General features: G+C 51.3%; 1 protein-coding gene across 1 annotated transcript in view; it reads right to left on the bottom strand.

The window, feature by feature from the left end:
• The window catches only part of RPH3AL (rabphilin 3A like (without C2 domains)), a 118162-nt gene that overhangs the window by 79023 nt on the left and 17156 nt on the right, over nucleotides 1–21983 (bottom strand). The window contains 3 exon segments of the mRNA XM_082443591.1: nucleotides 4516–4645; nucleotides 7370–7513; nucleotides 12629–12740. Of these exon segments, the coding sequence (XP_082299717.1) occupies nucleotides 4516–4645; nucleotides 7370–7513; nucleotides 12629–12740 (386 nt within the window).

Here is a 21983-nt window from a genome sequence, read left to right as displayed (position 1 = left end):
ACACCAGAGAGCCCCTGTACAAGGGCTAAAGCTTTGCAGGGGGCTGTGAGGTTAAGTCTGGGCCTCCCTCCTGATTCTCCAGAGACTTGGCTCCTAAGCGACCACCACCTGGCAGAGTGGCCCAGGGTGTCCTCCCTGTCTTCTGGGCCTGAATCCTCATAGTCAGGCACTTGCCCAGCCCATTTCCAGCTATATGCCTCTGCTGTGCTGTTCTCCCCTCCCTGGAATGCCCTTGGCTCTGCTTTCAGCCTCTCAGAAGCCTAACCAACTTTCAGGAGCCAGCTCCTCCAGGCAGCCCTCCTGATTGTTCTCAGGCCTGGAAACCCTGGTCCCAGCCATAGTCAGCATCACTCTAGAGGGTACTGTCTGCCCACCTTGACCATGAGGACCAGAGGGAAGTGGCCGTTCTGGACCCTTCTCCTTTTGGAGTCCCCTAACCCAGAATTAACTCAGAACAGGCTGAATAAGTGATTGAGTGTTAGGTTCACCTGAGGAACTTGCACAGAAATCAAGTTTGGTTTCCCTGCTTAAGACATCCAATCCTGGACAGCTACAAAGGCTTCCAGAGGCTTTTATATAGATTACAAAAAATTTGGGAATAACTGTGGGAACACCAATTTTCAGTTCAAGAAAACATGAATTGTAGGGAATTCCATGGCAGTCCAGTGGTTAGGACTCAGCAGTTTCATTGCCGGGGCCCAGGTTCAATCCCTGGTCGGGGAAGTAAGATCCCGGGTAGAGGGGTAGGGAGGAGAGAGAGAGACAGAGAGAGACAGAGAGAGAGAGAGAGAGAGAGAGATGAAGGAAGGAAGGAAGGAAGGAAAACATTAATTCTAAAAAGGAGAACATACGTTGCTATTGGCTGAATTGTGTCCCATCAAAATTCTTGTGTTGAAGCCCTAATCCCCAATGTGACTGTATTTGGAGACAGGGTCTTTAGTAGGTAATTAAGGTTACATGAGGTCATAAGGGAGGGGCCCTGATCCAAACGGACTAGTGTCCTTATCTGAAGTAGGAGAGAGACCAGAGCCCTCTCTCCACCATGTGTGGACACAGTGAGAAGGTGGCCGTCTGCAAGCTAGGAGGAGAGTCCTCATCAGAAACCAGATTGGCCAGCACACTGATCTTGGACTTCCCAGCCTCCAGAACTATGAGAAATCAATTTCTGTTGTTGAAGCCACCCAGTCTGTGGTCTTTTGTTATGGCAGCCTGAGCTGACTGATCCATGGGATATCCCTAAACCTCTTCTGAGATGTATGTGAGGTTGGTTCTATTTTTGTAACACCTGGGCAGTCTGAACAGCCAGGACCTCGAAGCGAATTAATAATAATAGTGATAATAATGATAACAGGAACCCTTTACTGAGTGTTTGCAATGGACCCGACACTAAGGGCTTCCCTGCATTAGCTCATCTACTCCTCACACCCACCCAATGATGATGTAGTTCTAGTTCCCCGTTTACAGATGAAGAAACAGAGGCCCAGAGAGGTTAAGTGGCTCATACAAGGTCACTGCAGTGTGCCCAAGCTGGAGCACAGCCCAGGTCTCTCTGCATGAGAACAGCACTTACTGGCAGCCCAGGAGGACCTCCGTCCCCTCACTGTGCAGGGCCAAGTGACCTCTAGCCCTGGCCCACTGGGAATCTAGGACCCGCTTTCCTTCCTAAGACCCTCAATCACCCCCCTAACCCCTCCCTATTTGCTTAGAATACATAGAAGAGATTGAGTCCCTTAGCGTATGGCCTTTGTCCCTATGTTGCCTTGTCCCCGACCTCATCATCTTCCAATGACAGCCATCGCCACCTAACTCATCTCCTGCTTTCCTTCTATGTCCCCCTGCAACGCACTTGCCAGACAGCAGCTAGGCTCTCCTCTTAAAAACACAAACCAGATCACATTACATCCCTGCTTAAAACGCTCCACTGACATCCCATGAAACTTAGAATCACATCTCAACTCCTGACCTTGACTTAACAAAGCTCTTTGTGATTGGCTATGCCCACCGCTCGCTCCCTCTGCCCCAGATGCCTTCATTAGTTCCCTGAACATGCCCAGCTCATTTCTGCCTCAGGGCCTTGGTGCTTGCTGGTCCCTCTGCCTGCAACACTCCTCCACCTGGATCCTCCTGGGGCTGGCTCCCGCTTGTGGTCAGGTCTGAGCTCACAGAGACTCAACTTGAGCACCTTGTTTTAATTCACTACAGAGCCCTAGGTCTACATAACGTTATTTTATATTTGTTTATTGTCTGTCTTCTCCTACCCCTAGAAAACAGTCTCCATGAGAGCAAGGACTTTATCTTGTTCATGGTATCGCCAGAACCTAGAACAGGGCCTGCACACAGTAGACCCTCTACTATTTGCATAATGAGTAAATGAATGACTGAATGAATGACACGGTCTTCTCAAGGATGGATGAAGATAACCCCCCCAAATGCCCATCATTCAGCTGTGGCCCTAATTGGCACGCTCTCCTCCCGCTCTCACCCAAGTACAAGTCCCCTCAGAGACTCAGAGGGCTCCTTATCTCACCATCCAAGCCAGGACCAAGTCTTCAGCCTGCTGTGAAATAAGAACAATTTCAAATAGAAATGTCTTCCCGAAAAGCCATGGGGTGGGGCTGGTGAGAGTATCTGGAAGAGCATTCCCCCACCCCCACATCCACTGAGGTTCTCCCCTGGGACTCCCACTGTTGCCTAGGAAACGGCTCTGCAAGGAGCAGCGGGCATTAACCCTTCAGCAACCAGGGGCAGCAGCCTGTCTCTGCAGCAGAGGCCCCAAACTTTTCCAGGGAAAGGAGACAAGGCTCTGACAGCCTCTTCATGGTCCCGCAAACCCGGACATTTATAGTAGTCATGGAGTTGAGGGGCAGAAGGAGGAAACAGGCTGTTGGACCTCATTCTCCCAGGCAGAAGTCACATACTAGAACCCCACCTGTCCAGGTGCTGGGAGCAAGACATTCCTGAGTCCCTGTGCCCAGTACCTCGTTGGTATCTATCTAGTCTAGTCCTATGGAGGCTTGCGGAGGAGCGGCACCAAAGTGCCCACCCCCTCCCTGACCCTCAGGCCCCTCCCACACCTCCACTGTTCTTGGGACCCCTCACCAGTTAATCCACATTCCTCAGCCCAGTTCACCACAAGCGACAGAACAGGGGAAACGGGACCTTAGCTGAAATCCTGGCTTTCCCACCTATTCATTTGGTACATTAACTTTTTTGCACCTTGGTTCTCTCATCCAGATTTTGAACATCACTGAAAATGCCCTTGTCAAGGCTGCCAATGGCCTCTGCTGCCAAGTCCATGTTTACTTCTTTGACGTTCCCATATTTTACAGTCCTCTCAACTCTTAACGTCCCACCCCACCCTCAGTCTTCTATTCCCTGTTAATTCTTTCCAGAATTTATTTCTTCCTGAAATCTTATCTATTACTCTACTATTTACTATTTACTTTATTTATTTACTTTACTATTTACTATTACTGATTATCTATTACATTACTTTTTTTTGGTTCCCTCAGGAGAGAAAGTTCTTTCTCTGCCTTGTTCACCAAAATAACTCCAGGCTTAAGATAATAACTAGCACATGGAAGTTACTTGAGAATGGGTTCTGGTAAAACTAGAGTGAAAAACAAAAAAAGAAAAAGACATGGTGTCTTGGGAACAGTGCTTCTAACCTAGGAGGGCAGTAAAGGGAGGCCCCATGATGACAGCTATGCAGTAACTACTGTAGGCTAGAGCAGGAATAAGAGTCCAGAAGAGTTTCTGGCAGGGAAGAAAAAAGTAGGCTTCACGCAGTAGAGAGTAAAATTCAGATGCTAAATAACCTTGAGGACTGGAAGGCACATTATTCTTTGGTCAATGAGAAAAGAAAGGCAATTAGAAACTCCAGGAAAAACAAAAAGTTATTTTAAGAAGTCTTGGACTCAATATTAATATGTGGCATAATTTAGAACAATCCGTGGAGTATAAGAAAAGGAGAAAATCCACTTGGCCTTGCTGCAAAGATCATTCTCATTGGAGTGGCCAGGGATCAAGAGAGCAGACCAAAGGATAAGAAGTATAATCTTAGCGAACTGTTTGGCCCTGAGGAAAATAGTATTTATTTAATGACAACTAATAACATATCTTGAATACTTATATGCCAAACAAGGTTTTAAGAGCTTTGCATATAATATCTAATCCTCACAACTCTCTAAGATACATATTATCATTATCCCTATTTTATAGATGAGGAAGGTGAGGCTTAACATAGTAAATAAGTTTTCTGAGGTCATACAGCTAGTGGAAGAGCTGAATTCACACCCAGGCCTGTGAGACCCAGAGGTCCACTCCCCAGAGCTGGCACTAGAAGCCTGGCCATTTGACCTTCAGGCCCCAATCCTTCTTGCCAAGAAGCATAGGATACCACGTGTGCACACATGTATGCGCGAACGTACACACACACACACTCCTGGGAGCCAGGATGCAAAGCCACAGAGTAACAGGGCTGGTCCAGGCTGGGAAGCCAGAGCAGGGCCTTACCTTCCTGCAGTCTTTGCAGAACACCGATGAGCTGCCCAGGAAGCCCAGCACCTCCCCACAGAGCAGACACTGGGAGAGGCCATTCCCCATCACATTGCTCCTCATGGTCTCCAGCCGCTCCACCAGCCGCCTGCAGCACAGGACACAGAGTCAGATGGCATGTGCTTCCTGTCTCCAACCAGACCCCTGCCCAGGCGTGGCTGCCACGGGGCCCCAATACTATACCACTTCCTGGGGGTTGTTCCCTCACCTGGGGTACTGTTCCCTGCCCCATCCCTTCCCCTGGCTAACTCCTAATCATTCACTCACTCACCAACCACTAACTGGGCACCTACAACATGCCAGACACTGGGAATATTGTAGCAAACAAGCCAGAGATGGACACGGTCCCTGTTCTTATGGAATTTATGTTCAATAAAGGGAGAAAGTCCATAAACAAGCAAACTGACTTCAGAGGGGGGAGTGTTATGAAATAAAATAAGTGGGGCTGGGAGGGAGCAGGGCATGTTAGATGGTGATTAGTGAAGGCCTCTCTGAGGACATGTGAGCTGAGAGGTAAAGGGTGACAAGGACCAAACACGTGAAGAGCTGGGGGAGCATCCCAGGCAGAGGGAACCGCAAGTACAAAGAGCGAGGCCCCGGCGCATTAGAATGGGGAGAAGGCCAGGGGGGCTACAGTGCCTGGGATGAAGGAGGCTGGAGGGGCGAGGAGGGGCCAGATTACACGGGGTTTGTAGGTTGGCTTGGTCTTTGAAGTTTGGATTGTTTTCTAAGATCAACGCGAACCCACTGAAGAGTTTTAAGTAGAGGAGTGATCTGACCTCAGTGACATTTCTACAAGCTCCCTCCAGCTGTTGTGAGAAGCTGGGATTACAGGGGGAGTCCGGTGAGGAAGCCGGCAGGAGGCGGCGGGAGGTCTGGGGAAGGAGGACGGAGAGCAGGACGGGCTGTATTTCAGAGTCATCGTGGATGGATTTGGGGGAGGAGAGGTAAGAGAAAGATCCAGGATGGAGTAGAGGCTTTTGGCTTAAGCACCTGGGTGGACGGAGAAGCTAGAGGGAGAAAGAGAAAGAGGTCCTCTTTGAACCCCGCTGGGCCCAGAATAGGTGCCTTCCCTTGAGTCCCACGGCCCCTCAGCCCACCGTGACCCCTGTTTCATGACAACCTGTCATACAACACTGCCACGCCCACAACACGCGGCCACTTCTGCTTCTGTTTCGTTGGCCACTGTGTCTCCAGTGCCCAGTGGATTCCCAGTGAACATTCTTGAATGCATGGAAGACAGGGTGTGGGTACGTTATGTCCTGTAACTCTCACAACCGCCCAGCGCAGAGGATGCTGCTTCCCCCCCACTTTAAAGGTGAGAAGTTTGAGGCTCCGAGATGTGAAGTCACTTGCCAGCGTTGCACAGCTCCTCAGAGGTAGAGCCAGGGCCACACTCAGGCCGCCCCAAGTCTCATGGGAACTCCACCCTCTCCCCTGGGGTGATCAGGCCCTGCCTGGGGGCCGACGGAGGGCGGACTGGGCGCCGAGGCTGCCTCTGCCCACCTGCTGGCACTCCTGACTTCCACAGGAATCACCGTCCCTCTTCCAGGGACCTGCAGGGTTCCAGGAGCAAAGCCGAGTTCGGCCCTGGCCTGACCCATTTGTTTTTGGGGGACCCCCTCTCCGTACAGCCCTGTGACTCCCACTCATGGAAACACACAGGATGCACCTCCTCCTTCTGAGATGATTAGCTGCCTCCTGGGCCATTCCTGCCCCAGCCAAACCCAGCGCTCACAGCCAGGGCCAGACGACGTGAGCGGCACAGGGAAGGCAAAGGTGGCAGCCCAGAAGGATGAGGGGGGGCACAGATGCTTCCCACAACTGCGGGGAGCCCACGGGGGACACCCTTCACCAGCTCCCAGCACGCCCTCCTGGGGGAGCCGGAGGGGTGTGGTGCTGGCCCATCAGTCATCGGCACAGGCACCTCGGAGACCTGCAGAGCCTTGCAGGACCCTCGGGCTAGGCCTGAGAGAGGGAGGGGCCCCAGCCAGGTGTGGCGGGGAGAAAAGAGCAAAAGACAGTTAGTCTGTCAGATACAAACCCTTTTTGTAATGAAATGGTAGTAATACGTCAGTGTTACGGAGGCACAGACAACAAACTGTTTGGACAGCAGTGGTCTTTGTAGTGGTGCTTTCACTTTCTAGAACTGTGCATTTCTACAATGTCTGACTTTTTTAAAATGATCATCTATTTAATAGAAAAAGATAAATAGAAAAAGAACAAGGAGACCAGAATCAAATTAATTCCTGCCAGTGCCCCTGCATTTATGTTTTCCTCCTTGTGCCTGCCTGTGTTTTTCAGATTGTCTAGGAAGTATGAATTGCTTTTGTAATTAAACAAAAAAAAAAAAGACACAACAAAACTGAAGACTATGTAGTAGACAGCTCTGGATGCCGGAGGCCGGAAGAGCTTAGAATAAGCTGGAGAGCGGCTCCTGTTGGTCTTTGATGGGAGAACCCACAGTTCAGCCTCCACATCAATCCCTCCCCTGGCTGAACCACAGGGACCCTCCTTTGTGCAGAGCTAAACAGACCTTATCGTGTTTGATGGCACTCATTCATCCTCCCCACAGCCTGGGGCCCATACATCAGCCGCTATCCCCATCTTACAGAGGGGTATACTGAGGCTTGGACAGGCTGGGTTAGGAATCTGCACACCAGGGGTGTTCAGGCAGAGCTGACTCACTCCCAGTGAAAAGCTGGAACTAGGAGCCAGGGCGCCAGATGCCCAGCCCACTGATCTGGCACTAAATGCCCTTGCTTCCCTCTCCACGGCCTCACTCCTGCCCCATCTTGGGGGCAGCCCTTACCCGATTCTCTGCTGTTCCAGGACGTCAAGCCGCTCAGCCCTCTGGATGACCTGCAGGATGGCCTCCACCTCAACTGGGCTGAGGCACTGGCTCTTCCTCTGCTTCTCTGTCTGGTAGGTGTGCACAGACCAGCCCGTCTGCAGCCTTGAGAGAGAACAACACAGAAGTTCAACCCCAGTGCAAACCGGCATCCCCGCCACATCCACAGAGGTCCCCTGAGCACAGTCTGTGTGTCAGGGGCAAGGGGTTCAGACACCAGCCTCCAAACGCTGCCTCTGCCACCCGCCAGCTCCCGGGTCCCACAAGGATAGCAGCACCCCCTTAGCACCTCGGGCGGGTTGGGGGGAGACAGGAGCATGGAATGTGCAGAAGGCCACGGCCACAGCATGGGCGGTTTCAAGGGAACAGCACAGAAGATGACCAAGAGAAGAATGAACACCCGGATCTGAGTTGTACAAGAAAGTGAGATGGAGTTTATTTACTATGGGACAGGAAAGACTGGTAATTAGGTTAAAAACAAGCGCTGAGGGTAAAAGGATATTCACGCAGCATTCTGAAAGCTAGAGGGATGCAGGGCAGGAGGGTACCAGCAGCACAGGAGGGGCGGTGAGGGCTGGCCAGGGCGGCGAGGCAGGGCTGGGGCCCGGCCCAGAGCCCCAGGACTGAGGGGAAGAACGCCAACCCTTTCTATTTTTCTGGATGGTGAGAGTGGCAGCAGTGGACCAAGCCCCAACTCCCTGCCCTGGGGCCCAGCTTCTCCCAGACTTCCTGTGCCAGGTGGTGGGAACACAGAGACGGACAAGGTGGCAAGGTCACTGCCCTCCAGAACTACAATATTCTGGGGGAGACGGATGCCCGATCAGTTACAAAAGTATTTATTTACTGAAAAATTCGGAGAGTGATTCATTCAATACCTATTTATTGAGCATCCACTGTGATGCCAGGCTCGCCAGGTGCTGGGACGAGCCACTGGGCAGGCCACGCAGGTGGGCGTGAGGAGGATGTACAAATAAGGGGAATTGACTCAGGTAGGGGAGCAGCTCTAGAAGGGCTCCCCTAAAGAAGCGGCAGCAGGCAAGAGATTGTGACACAGGATGCAGGGCAGGAAGATGAGGGTGTGGATGTCTTCCTGGTGGTTCCCTGAAACGGATGGACACTGGTGGTCTCACGTCACCACCCGGTCCAGCTCTTGCATTCAAGCGCTGCCGACACTGTATAAGTTAGGAGAGCTAAAAAGCATGTCCTCTCTCTGTGAGTAGAGAGAAAGCCATCCCAGGCTGGTTAAGGTGAAGGACTCAGATTCTGAAGTCCAATGGATGGTCTGATCTTATGGCTCTGTCCCTTCCCAGGTACGAGAACTTGGACAGCTGCTCATCCTTGATTTCCTGATCTGTCTCTTTAAGGGATGCCAGGAAGATGAAATAAGGAGGGTATATAAAGTGCCCTGTACATAGCAAATGCCCAGTTGCTTAATAAGTGGCAGTTAGTGATGATTTTTGTAATGATCATGGGTGAGACCATTAGGAACAGCTTAACCAAAGAGGTAGCATTTGTGCTGGGTTTTGCAGGATGAATACGAGCTCCCCCAATGGAAGCAGGGAGCTGGCATTCAGGCAAAGGACACTGAACGTGCAAAGGCATGAAGGCATAAAGTAATGTGCTGCATTGGAGAGATCCGGACTTCTAGACTGCCTATTTCTCCAATTAAAAAAAAATGCCTTGGTACAAACTACTATGTACAAATAAATAAGCTACAAGGATATAGTGTACAGCACAGGGAATATAGCCAAAAATTTTTACAGTAACTTCAAATGGAGTATAATCTATAAAATATTGAATCACTATGTTGTACACCAGAAACTAATATAATACTGTAAATTGACTATACTTCAATTTAAAAAAATACCTTGCCCTAGACTAATACTTTTTTAAGTGACCCTCACAGAGCTGGGCAAAGCAAAGAATGGGAACGGGGCAGGACTCGCGGGGACAGGAAGGGAGGCCAGGCCTTGGAGTGGGCAGGGGTACACATTCACCTGTCCTCTGTGCACTGGGCGGACTCAGGGCATTTTGGTCTCGAAAAGGGACCCTCCCCCGCCCCACCCTTCTGGTTTTCTCCGTCTGAGCATTTCAGGGACACTGGCGGTTGGTGATTGGCCAGGGGGAGGAAAATTGTAAAACAGAGCCCCCAAGCTCGGGGGCACCCCACCTCCACCATGTGAAAAAGGCAGGCCAAGGAACACGGAGGTGGGAAGACGCCAGCACTGCTACCCGTCCTGGTGGGCACAATGTCTACACAGCCCAGGGCGCTGCGGACCTCCTCCCCCTGGAGCCCCGTCATCCTGCCAGGCAGGCCTCCCCATCTCTCAGAGGAGGAAAGAGGCAGGGTGCAGTTAGATGGCTTTCCAAAGGCAAGGTGGAGGTCAGCACGCTTCCTGGCCTGGGGAACTTACATCCAGCGGCTGCCGACAGCCATGCCAGGCTCTCCTTTTCTGCCTGCCTCTCACCCACAAGTCCTGACAGTTTACATCCTCTCATTCGACCTCCTTCCCAGGCTCACTACTCCTGGCCAGTCAGGCCCTGACTCCCGCTTACGGCCACGGCTGCCACCAAGCATCTTGCCCACGGCAGGGCACCTCCACACAGCCAAAGGAGGCCGACTCAAGGCTGCCAGACGTAGACGGGGCTGCAAACCCTGGGGAAGAAACTTCAGTGGCGCCCAGAGCCCATCTGTATGCCCCCTCACACAGTGTACATCGCCATCAACTGCTCCTGCTTCCCTTGTGTTCCGGGTTGCATGCTGTCTCCAGGCCTTTGCTCAGGCTGTGCCCTCCACCCGGGGTGCCTGCCCCTCTCCCTAAACCCCCTTTCCACTGGTTCACTCTTCACTCCTGTTCCTTTTTAGCACATCTTTTAGACGTGATCTTTACAGGAGGCTTTTCCTAGATCCCCTCCAAGACGATTTAAGAGTCCACTCTCGGAGTTCTCTAAGGCCCGGGCAAAGCTCCACCACTAGGCTTAAACATTATTACAAGGCAAAGTGGGACCTTCTGTCTTGCCCTTTAGAATGTTAAGTCCCAAGGATCAGGCCCTGCCCCATCTGGCCCCTGCCCACCTCTCCATCTTCCTTCCATGCCATTCACCCCCTCGCTCTCTGCATTCAAGCCACAGTTGCCTCCTGCCAGGTCTTCTACATGCCATGTTCCTTCTACCTCAGGACCTTTGCACCTGCTGTTCCTTCTGCCTAGATGCTCTTCCCCCATATTCCCATCTAATATTTACCCCTCTCCCAGGATTCACCATAAGCATCACACTCTCAGGGAAGCCTCCTCCAAATCCCAGATTGTTAGCACCCCCCCTTCACCGGACTGCCTGTTTCCACCTTCAAAGCAGCTGCACAAGGGTAATTATGTGTATCATGCTCACTCCTCCCCATCAGTGCCTGAAGACAAAGGACCATATTGGTCTTGTTTACTGCGGCACAACAGTCCTGGCACATAGCAGGGGTTTAGAAAATGTCTGATGGTGGCTGGAGGATAGGAGGACAGACCTGAGCTGGAGCCAGGGAAAGTAACCTCCCCAGGCCTCACAGAGGCACAGCGCCTGGCTGCGGGGATTTGTAACACTCTCCTTTAAGGAGCCTGGCATTACAAGGCAGCACGCTCCGGGGAGGAGATAAAAGTATTTACTCTTCTAAAAGGTGCTACGGGCTTCCCCGGTGGCTCAGTGGTTAAGAATCCCCCTGCCAATGCAGGGGACACGGGTTCAAGCCCTGTTCCGGGAACATCCCACAAGCCACGGAGCAACTAAGCACGTGCGCCACAACTACTGAGCCCGCGTACCACAACTACTGAATCCCACGCACCTAGAGCCCGTCCTCCGCAACAAGAGAAGCCGTTGCAATGAAAAGCCCGCACACCACAACGAAGAATAGCCCCCCGCTCGCCGCAACTAGAGAAAGCCCACACACAGCAACAAAGACCTAACTCAGCCAAAAATAAATAAATAAATAAAAGGTGCTACAACAGCTTCTGGCTGCTGCTGAGCGCAAGACCAGGTCATGGAGAACCAAAGGGAATGCCGGCGGGATCACCAGGGGTCACACTGGGCCCTCCTACAAGAGCACAGCTCTCGCCAGCTCCTCGCATCCAGCCACGGAGGACGCATCATCTCGCCTGGTGTCAGAGGAGAGAGGGAGCGAGGACGGTTTCACCCCTGGTCTCTCCCCCACAGGGGCCACACGGGGGCTAAAAGAGCCAAGCCATCCCAGTGAGCAGGACAAATTAACTGTGGTGCAAAGAGTCCTGCAAATCACGCAGGACTCCACTCTTCTTGGGCATTTCAGATTAATTTTTCTGTCCTCTTTTGATGTTTCAGCTCTGTCCCCTGCAGGCTCACAATGTTTAATTGCAAATTTCTTGAACTTGGTCCCACTTGGGAAATGCTGGCTCCTGTACCCAGCACGACTTGACAGATGAAGAGGCTCTCTTGGGCTTATTTGACCCCAGGGACCCCCAACTCCCTGGAGGGACAGGAAGAGACTAGAAGGCTGGAGAGGCATCTGGGAGCCCCTGGTCTCCAGCCACAGAGGGGGGCAGTGGGTGGAGATGGGCTGATCTAACTACAGCCGAGGGGTCACCAGGCTGAGAGATAACAGGAAAACTGGGGGCAAACCAGAACAAGAGAGACCCTGACACGAGCATGGCAGAGACCTGGGATGCTTCAAGGCTGGCTGTGTGTTTCAGCCCAGAGGGCATCTCTTCATAAATTAGACAAGCCTTTGGCCTGTCAACTCAACTATGAAGTGGGCGCTCAACTATGAAGTGGGCATCCAAAGATCAAAGGCTCCCCGCTGCCAGGGACTCAGGGACTGAAGGCTCAGTGATGGGGGATTTATACTCCTAACAGAGAAGGTAAAGGAAGTGGCCTGGCTCCCTGGAGCCTATTGTGATCGAAAGAACATAGGCGTGGGGTCAGATGGACCCAGGGGAGCCCCAGCCCTGCCACTCACAAGGTGGGTGAGGACCTCAGCCTCACTGTCCTCATCTGAGAAATGGGAATACATTCCATACGGCAGTTAAATGAGTGAATGGCTGTTAGGCGCCCAGCTCAGCGCCAGGAGTGTGGTGTGTATTAGACGGGCACTTGTCTCCAAACTGCTCTTTCTGGGGGCCTGGGATTGAATCTTGTTAAAGAAAGGAGGGGAACTAGGAGCGGGGGAGGGAAGGGAGGGCCCGGCCAAGCCTTAGAGGTACTCACTTGGCTCGCAGGGCAAGCTGCCGATCATTGGGGCAAACCCACTGATCATTCCCACTGCCGAAGATGGTGTCGGCCATGACTTGGAACACCCAGCCAGGGTGTGGAGTCACATCTGAGGGGAGAAGAGGGAAGAAGAAAGAGCATGTCATTGGCTGGGGTACGGACGGCAGACAGGGTCCCTCAGACACCCAAAACCGGTACTTCCAACCTATCCCTGTCCGTTGCCGGCCCCTGCCCCATCCCCACCCCGTCCCCGAGGCTGTCTGGAATCTCACCAGCAGAATCACTCCTCCAGCTAAATGCTATTCCCTCAAAGCTCCTCTTTCAAAAGACTCGTGATTCTGGGAGGGGTAGCTAGGTGGATCACGCAGCTAAGTGACAAGGTTGGACTTGACTGGCAGGATGTCAAAGGGACAGAATCGGAAAGGAGAGAAGAGGTACACCTCAGCAGTTTTCAACTTAGCGGGCAAGCCCCAAGGGCGTTTGATCCCTGCACCCTCCAAGTACTACCCCTGCTTTACTTCACAGGGACCACAATGAAAACGGCCCCCTTGGGAATCCTGCAGGGAGGAGACCCTGCTCCAGAGCTTGCTGGTGGCTTAACTTGTGCAGCCTAGCTTAGCTGGCTTTCTCCTTGCCACCAACGATGTGCGTTGGTGGGGAGAGTAAGGAGGGGAAGAGAGAGGGATGAGTTTGAGGGAATCCCAATCCCAGAGCAAAGACGAGGGGCAGTACTGAGTTATCCACACTCCCCTAGTCTAATCCCCTCCAGACCAGTGGTTCTCAAACACAGGACTCCATTACACTCTTAAAAATCACTGAGGTTGGAAATTAGTCTGGCAGTTCCTTAAATGTTACATAGAGTTACCATAAGACCCAGAAAGGACTTTGAAGTATAAACACAAGAGAACAGGAAACATATGTCCACACATGAAATTGTACATGAATATTCACAGCAGCATTATTCATAATAGCCAAAAAGTGGAAACAATTCAAATGTCCATTAACTGATGAATGGATAAAATGTGTACAATGAAATATTGTTTGGTCATAAAAGGGAATGGAGTACTGACACAGGCTACAACATGGATGAACCTTGAAAAGACGCTAAGTGAAAGAAGCCAGTTACAAAAGACCACATATTGTATGGTTCTATTTATGTAAAATGTCCAGAATGGGCAGATCCATAGAGACAGAAAGTAGATTAGTGGTTGCCAGGGGCTGGGGGTGGAGGGGAGGGAGGAATGGGAGTGACTGCTAACCGGCTCAGGGTTTCTTTTTTGGATGATGAAAATGTTCTGGAATTAGATAGTGGTGATGGTTGCACAACTTTGTGAATTCACTAAAACCACTGCACTGTACCCTTTAAATGTCTGAATTTTATGGTATGTGAACTACATCTCATTAAAAAATTCTATAAAAAAATTCTTGAGAACTCCAAATGATATGGGCTATATCTATTGATATTTACCATATTAGAAATTAACACTGAGAAAAAATTTTAATTGTCAATTCATCAAAAAATAATAAACCCATGAGATGCTCACATATTTTATTTAAAAACTATATTTTCAAAACAAAAACAGTTAGTGAGAATAATGGTATTGTTTTGCATTTTTAGAAATCTATGTAATGTTTGGCTAAACAAAAGTCAGTAGTCAGTTTCATATCTGACATTTCTTTCAATCTTTTGTGATATGTAGATTTGCTAAAGCATGTGAAGGACATCTAGACTCTCACAGATACATGCTATAGCTGGGAAAGGGTGGAGTATTTTAATAGCCTTCCCAGATAATTGTGGACATTCTTCTTTCATACTGTACACAAACTCAACAGATGGTAGTTTCTTAAAGATTAGTTCCAATGTGGCATTCATGCCAATGAACTTTTCACCTGTATAGTTGTGAGAGAACTTGACCAAGCGTATTATTATTATTAAAATAGTTTTTACTTTGTGGACCCCCCAAAAGGCGTTGGGAACCCCCAGAGATCCCTGGACCGTGGTTTGAGAACTGTTGTTCTAGACCAATGTCACCTATTTCTGTGATGACCAGCAGGGGGCAGCGTGCAGACTGCAGCTAACTGACCCACTCAGGGACCAAGCCCACTACCTTGACCGCAGTGGGCTCTCTATTCCACTCGGCTGATCCAGGCACCCACTCCCCATTGTCAGCCACCTTGAGAGCGAGACCTGAGTTAACCCAGGCCCCAAAGAGTCGCGTGTGGAGTCCCCGTGGCCAGGCCCAGTGCTGGGAGGGCTGCTGGTGCCCCTGTCACCAAAGGCCTCCTCACATTTAAAGTCTTGACCTTCTCCCAAAGGAGACTCACATCCAGTCCAGGAAAACACAGGTGGGCTCAAAAATGACACGCTCATCAAACAACTTTAAACCAGTCCCATTTCAGCTACGATTTGTTTTGCTGTTTTTTTAAATAAGTTCTGTTATCTTGTGAATAGCGCAGTCACACTGCTGCACGGGTGTGAAAAGCGTTACTCTGTTCCAAGTAAACATTTAAAACACACTCATCTCAGTAGCCCTGTTTCCTTATTATTTTTAAAAAATATTCTGGGAGCTTCAAGAAATGGAAGTGATGGGGTGTCCCTAACGGGGACAGGCTGTGCCCAGGGTTAACTAGGTGTCCATCACCTCATAGGCACTGCCTTTCCTGCCGTGGCCTGCAGGGGGCACCGTGTCTCGGACCACTGCTCCCAGCGCTAGAAGGCCCTGAGCCTTCCTGCCAACCCTGCTGCAGCTGGGTGCAGTGAGTATGCAGGTGGCCCCTCTGCTCTGCCAGGCACCCTCACAAAAGCAGGGATGCACCAGTGGTGACCCAGAGGGAGGGGCAAGCCGGGGAATCTCAGGGTGGGAATTCCATCGTCTGCAGAAGCTTCTGAACCAAAAGGGAGTGGAGCTGAGCCCGGGGAGGAGGCGGGAAGAAAGAAGGGACCCTGTCCTCTCATGCTCGAACCTTCACCTCCTTTACAGCGGAACAGGTAGGGACGTCCAGGAGACAGCAGCAAACACAGGTGGAGAGGCACAGCACCTCACTGCCCCAAACACATCACCCCCAGATGAACCTCTAAAGAATGAACTTCTTTTGTCCCCTTTGGGTCACTTCTTTTTTTTTTTTTTTTTTTGATGTGGACCATTTTAAAAGTCTTTATTTAATTTGTTACAAAATTGCTTCTGTTTTATGTTTTGGTTTTTGGCCGCAAGGTATGTGGGATTTTAGCTCCCTGACCAGGGTTCAAACCCATACCCCCTGCATTGGAAAGCGAAGTCTTAAACACTGGACCGCCAGGGAAGTCCCTGGGTCACTTCTTAGGGGGCCAGAGTTTTGGGATCACTGACAAGAGAACCCCCAAACTTATATTTATCTGTCCTCTGACCCATCTGAGGTCTATTCCTTTTCTTTGCTTTGTTTTTTTAACTCGAGCCAAAATGACTCTGCAGCCACCCACAGGATCTGTTCTGTTCTTCATCAATCTAATTATTTTTTGTTGGGCAGAAGAGAAGAGAATGAGGATGAGAGACTGAGAAAAGGTCACACCTATGCGGGTCTGCTAACCCTTAACCAATACTACTTTTTCTGCATCGGGTCACCTTGCGCCGTAAGTATGAAGGGAAAGGTTTCGTGGCAGTGAGGATGACTCAACTAGGAGAGAAAAGACCTGGAAAGTCTGGCTTTTATGCAAACTTACTGGAAGACCAGGAACAATCAGTTATTTTCCCTGGGCCTCAGTTTTCCCATCGGTACCCGACGGAGCTGAGACAGACAGGCTGGAGGGATTGCCCTGGGCAATTCCAACAGATTCCCACCCGCCGAGTTGCAGGAGGGAGGCAGGGATAGCAGGCGGGGGACTGGAGAAGGATCCTGGGGTGGGAGGTTGGTCGCTGCTCCAACCTGGTGGGGGGATCTGAGTCCCCACCCCAGCCTGGTCCCCGGGGCAGGGAGGAGGAGGCATCCTGGGTCCCCCACCCTTCTCGCTTCTGGAGCTTTGAGGGAGATGAGCCCACGGAGCCAAACACCTCAGAGAGGTCCAGGGAGATGAGAGATGTCCCCTCCCGGGGCCTGGGGCCTTGGGCACTGGTGGCAGGGTCTTCGACGATGGTAAGCTCACGGCTGAGCATGTCCACAGCGGTGGCTCCGAGCAAGAACTCAGGCCCCGTCCAGGGACTGCGGTGCCTGCCCCGGGCTGTGGCTGGCACCTCGGAAGGCACAGCTGTCCCTGGCCCACACGGAGCAATCTCGGGACAGGTGGTGGGAGGGGAAGGGCAGCTTGGGGAAACATGTCTTAGGAAACTGCCAACAGAGTCAGCTTAGGTTCCCCAAACCTCTGCAGTCTGAGCTGGCTGCCAGCTCCTCGCCCGCCAGTTGGCCCCTGTCCCCGGCTTCCCACACCCCGCCTTCTGCCAAGCTGTGTGCTCACTACCACCCAACACACCTTCTGGGCTCTGCTCCGCCTCCAGCGGGGACCTCGAGGAGGAGCAGGGCAGGAGGTGCCCTTCCCAAGGTCCAGGCCCTCTTAAGAGCTGGGTCCTTCAAACTTCCAAAGAGCGGTCCATGTGAGCTGAATACAGACCGCACCCTTGTATTGACACACTTCGATCTGTCCTGGCCAAAAATCAGATGATGAGGTGACTTCCCTGGTGGCACAGTGGTTAAGACTCCGCACTCCCAATGCAGGGGCCCCAGGTTCAATCCCTGGTCAGGGAACTAGATCCCACATGCATGCTGCAACTAAGAGTTCGCATGCCACAACAGAGGAGCTGGCAAGCCGCAACTAAGACCCGGAGCAACCAAATAAAGAAAGAAATTAAAAAAAAAAAAAAAAAAAGAATGGGATTTTTGCATAAGAGAGGTATATATCCAATTTGGGAAAAAAAAAAAAATCAAATGATGAGGGACCAAAACAGGGGCTTAAAGAAGGTAAGTAAAAAGCAGGAAGGCGAACCCACACATTTACAAGTGGAAATGGCCCAGAGCCTGGAGGGGGGCAGAGGCAGCAGGGTCTGCAGGCGGAGGGCTGCATGGGGGCTCTGGCTTTGCTCTAAATGAAGCAGCACCTGGGGCCCGGCCTGTCTCGGAGGTCCTTCCAGCTGTGAGGGGGAAGAGGCTGAAGGATGGGGGTGTGTGTGTGCGCGCGCACGTGTTTGTGGGCTCCCTGGGGGGCCTGCATCCTCTCTCCATCCCTGCACAGGGCCGGCTACAAAGTAGGTGTTTAGTGAATAAACTGCAGTGGAGCTGATTTCATCAGACAAATGGCCTTTCCCAGACAAGCAGGAACTCAGACAACACGCCAGACACGCTCGGAGCAGGGCTGGGCTCTCACTGTGTTCTGTGGCGTGTTCACCCCCAGGCAGTCTGTTCCTCAGGATTCCCCACGTGGTAGTTAGCGCCCAGGTGCTCCGGCTGAGCCACCTCCCTGCAGAGGGGCCCACCGGGGCCTCCGGGTGCCGCCTGCACCCCGCTGGGCGAGACAAGCTGAGCAGCACCCTCCCCAGCGCTTCTAAACCCTGCAGCACAAGGGCTCAGGGGACCCTTGGGGGGACAGAATCACAAGTTGCCTGGTGCTGGTTTCCTGAGAAAATTCCTAGGGGGTAGGGGTTTGTGAGCCCCAGGAAACTTTCAAGGCAGATCTATGAAAGCGAACATTCTTACAGGGAGATCAACTCTCCTCTCCTTAAACTCAAAAGCGTGTCACCCTAGCATTAATTGCTGCAGGCAAATGATGGAGTCACAGCCGACTCCACTGGGCAACAGTCAAAATGCAAGCTCCCGTGGTCTCTCCCGGGCACTGCTGAATATGCACCCTAAACGCACTCAGCACCCACCCCCAGATGAAGACTCACCATCTTCGTGTAAGATCTTCCCATGTTTTCCTAGGTGTCTCATACAGATTTTAAATAAAATTGGGTTCTTACTACACACGCTGTTTGCTCTGCTTTCTTATCATACTGCACATTCTCACCTTATTGAAAGTCCTCAAAAACATGATTCTTAATTGTAACTTAGTATTCTGGATATATTTTATCACTTTCCTCCTGGGGGAGGCACACAGATTGTTTCCAATTTTGTTCTATTATATTCAGCCCTAAAATGGATATCCTGGGACATAAATCTTTGTGCCCACTTCTGATTATTTCCTTAGGATAAATTCCCCAAAGGGAAAGGAAATGTATTTTTTTTTGAAATGCACCTCCAAAGCGCATCTAGAATCATTCACTACAAAAAGTTCTGCTGCAGGCAGCTGTGTCCCGTCGGCCTCATGTGGACTTTTGTATTTTCAAACTCAGAACTCAGAGATGGAAGAATCTGTCTGTAAATCTCCAACAAGTTGCTTTTAATAATGTGTACAGTCCTAATCACTAAAAAAAAAAAAAAAAAAAAAAAAAAGACCTCTTCTCTACAAACATTCAAGTCTACTTAAAAGAAGGCTTCTCCCTCTTAATGGACTTTGTGGGCTTAGAATCTGGTGAAGCCACACCGGCCTGAGAGCCTGGTGACCCGGTGGTCAGGTAACACCTCGCCAGCCGAGTTCTCTCTACAGAGGGCTGGGGTCTCCACCTCCACACAGGCCCGCAGAGAAGATGAAATGAAAACACAAGCCTGTAACCTCCAAAGAACAGCTCCCATCATTACTAACCCAGGAAAACACTGCTGTTTGACCCAACCTTCCAAATCTTACTGTCTCTTTAACACAGCCTGGAAAATGTTTCTAGCCTGCAGCTGTCTCTGAGATGTATCAGATTCTGAAAAAGATACCGGAGGGCAAAACAACCTGCCCCTCCAGAGGATCACACCCACGCACAGAGGCTCTGCCCTGCCTACAGGACCACAGGGACAAAGGCAACTACCAAGCAAGGAGAGCTCCTCATGGCCTGCACCTCCTCCTGGTGGGGCTCTCTTTCCACCTTCAGACCCTGGTGCTTTCACCTCCTTGGTTTTATTTCAGGGAAACTTTCACTGGTAACATACAACTGAGCCATGTCTGACGCCCCAGGCTGGGATGTGAATGGAAGAGCTTTCATGGAGCCGTAGGGTCTGACCTCGTGGCAAGAGCAGAGATGATACAGGGAGAACAGCGAGAAAGAGGCGGGGGGGATGGAAGGGCTGCAAGGAGCCGCAGGGTCTAGGAGGGGACACCACGTGCAAAGGCAAACACAAGTCACCAACAAGTGCAGGACGCCGGGTCCAAACAGCCACTGAGAGAGAACAAAAGTGCATCTTTCCACACAGGTGCAGGTGGGTCTTCTGGGAGCGGATGAACCAGGATGAAGGAGACATGAGGCCCAGCCAAGAGCAGCAGCCATCCCACAGACTCAGAAGCAATAAAGAAATGTTGTAAACCACCCAGTTAGGGAATGGATGTTACGTGGCATTACCATGGCAATAGGTAACTGGTACAAATGGCATTTGGTAGACAAAATCCCAACCCTGACCTCAATATCCTGCTGAGTCGAAGCACCCAGAGCTGTTTGGAGTTTGATCTGCAAACTGTGAGCAGTGGAAAAGCCAAAAGGCCAGATGAGAGAGGCAAAACAGGAGACACAAGAAGCAAGTAAAACCCATTCTGTGATCCTTTAGTCATGCCTGCCCTGGGTGTGGGAGGGCAGGGTGGCTGCCCGTTCACTGCTGCTGCTGGGTTTGCCATGCGGACAACTAACTGTGCCTGGGCAGGGGCGGCAGGGGGACGTGGTGGTGGTCAGGGGGAGGAAATGAGGGTCTAAAGGAGGGAGAAAAAGCAGGGACGAATATAAAAGCATACTGGCCACCCAGCCCGTGCTTCCCGAGGCCTCAACGACACCGTCTAAGAGCCTGCAGTTCTACACCCAGGGTATTAATATTCCAGGGAATCCTTAGCAACAGGCCCTGACATCTGCTCTGTTACTATGATTCGGGAAACAAGATAAGAGCAGCAAGATACGGTGAGCGGAGACATCAATGTTTCCTCCACCTGTCACACTGCACTCGGAGGATGAAAGATTCAGACAGGAAGCCTCAAAGGCCTGTCTGAAACCCGAGGGAACCTCTCTTGGGCTAATTATGCACGAGGCAAGGCTGGAGAGCATTCAGGAGATGAGACAGGAGTCCCGGGGAAGCTACTGCCTGACAAACGTCCCTAGGAGTCACCCTATCAGCGGGCACCGTGCCTGATTTGCTTCCTTGGGTGACTTCTCTCCCCCTCCCCATTCGATTCTCCCCCTATCTCTGCCCAGACTCTGGCAAAGCCTTCCCAGTTGGCCTTTGGACCTCCTGGGGCTCACCTCACCCCCTTCACTTGTAGCCAGAGAGATCATCCTTAAAGTGTAGGTCAGACCATGCAATTCCCTTGCTCTAAAACCTTCAATGGCTCCCCAGTGCCAAAGGGAAAAACCCAAGCTGCACTAAGGCCATCCATGATCTGGCCCAAACTATCCCTCCAGTCTCACCTGCCACCACATCCCTCCGCAAGGTCAACACTCTCGTCACTGGGAGCCTGGATGTGTTCTGGCTGCTCAGCTTTGTTTCTGGAAGTTCTCCCGTGACCCGCCTTCCCTGTACACTGTCTACCTGCAGAGGCCCAGCACCAACCCTCTGGGGATTCTCCTCCCCACCGAACCCCAACTCGGAATTGACCCCCTTTGTCTCCCCTCAGCATTTCACTCCACTCTGTGTCCTGGAGCGGGTGGGTCTTTACTTCTGTTAACCCCACGAAGAATGCAGCTCTCAGGACACAGGACACAGGTCCACCTTTACAGAATGAATACTGACCTTCGAGAGTTTACCACAGCCCATGGAATAAAGCCCAGCATCCCTAGCCTAGGATTAAAGGCTGGGCACTGTGACCTCCCCCCGCCCCTTAACCTTCCTCCCAGCCACACGCAGGCCCCTGCACTGAGCAGGTCTCACCTATCCTGCCTCAGGCCCACTCTGCAAAGCAATTTATACCAACTAAAACTGTGGGAAGGGACTTCCCTGGTGGTCCAGTGGGTAAGACTCCGCACTCCCAATGCAGGGGGCCCGGGTTCGATCCCTGCTCAGGGACTTAAGATCCCGCATCCATGTCGCAACTAAAAGGGCCTGCATGCCGCAACTAAAGATCCTGCGTGCGGCAACTAAGACCCAACACAGCCAAATAAATAAATAAATATTAAAAAAAAAAAAAAGTTGGAAATCCCCAAAGGGCTCTAACTCTTGAATGGTCAACAGTAGCCCATCCGGCACAATGTCACAGTCAATGTTAAAAATGACAAATGACCTGGAAAAGGGTTTACAGCAAGAGTAAGTGCCAGACGTGTAGACCACATCATAGACACATTGACAGCACAATATAACAGTCATGGGCCCACAAGGAAAATGCAGAGTTCGTGTG

The sequence above is a fragment of the Balaenoptera physalus genome (assembly GCF_965194825.1).
Source record: "Balaenoptera physalus genome assembly, chromosome: 20".
NCBI lineage: Eukaryota > Metazoa > Chordata > Mammalia > Artiodactyla > Balaenopteridae > Balaenoptera > Balaenoptera physalus.
The sequence above is the reverse complement of the archived record's forward strand: the minus strand, read 5'-3'. Positions and strand labels throughout refer to the sequence as shown.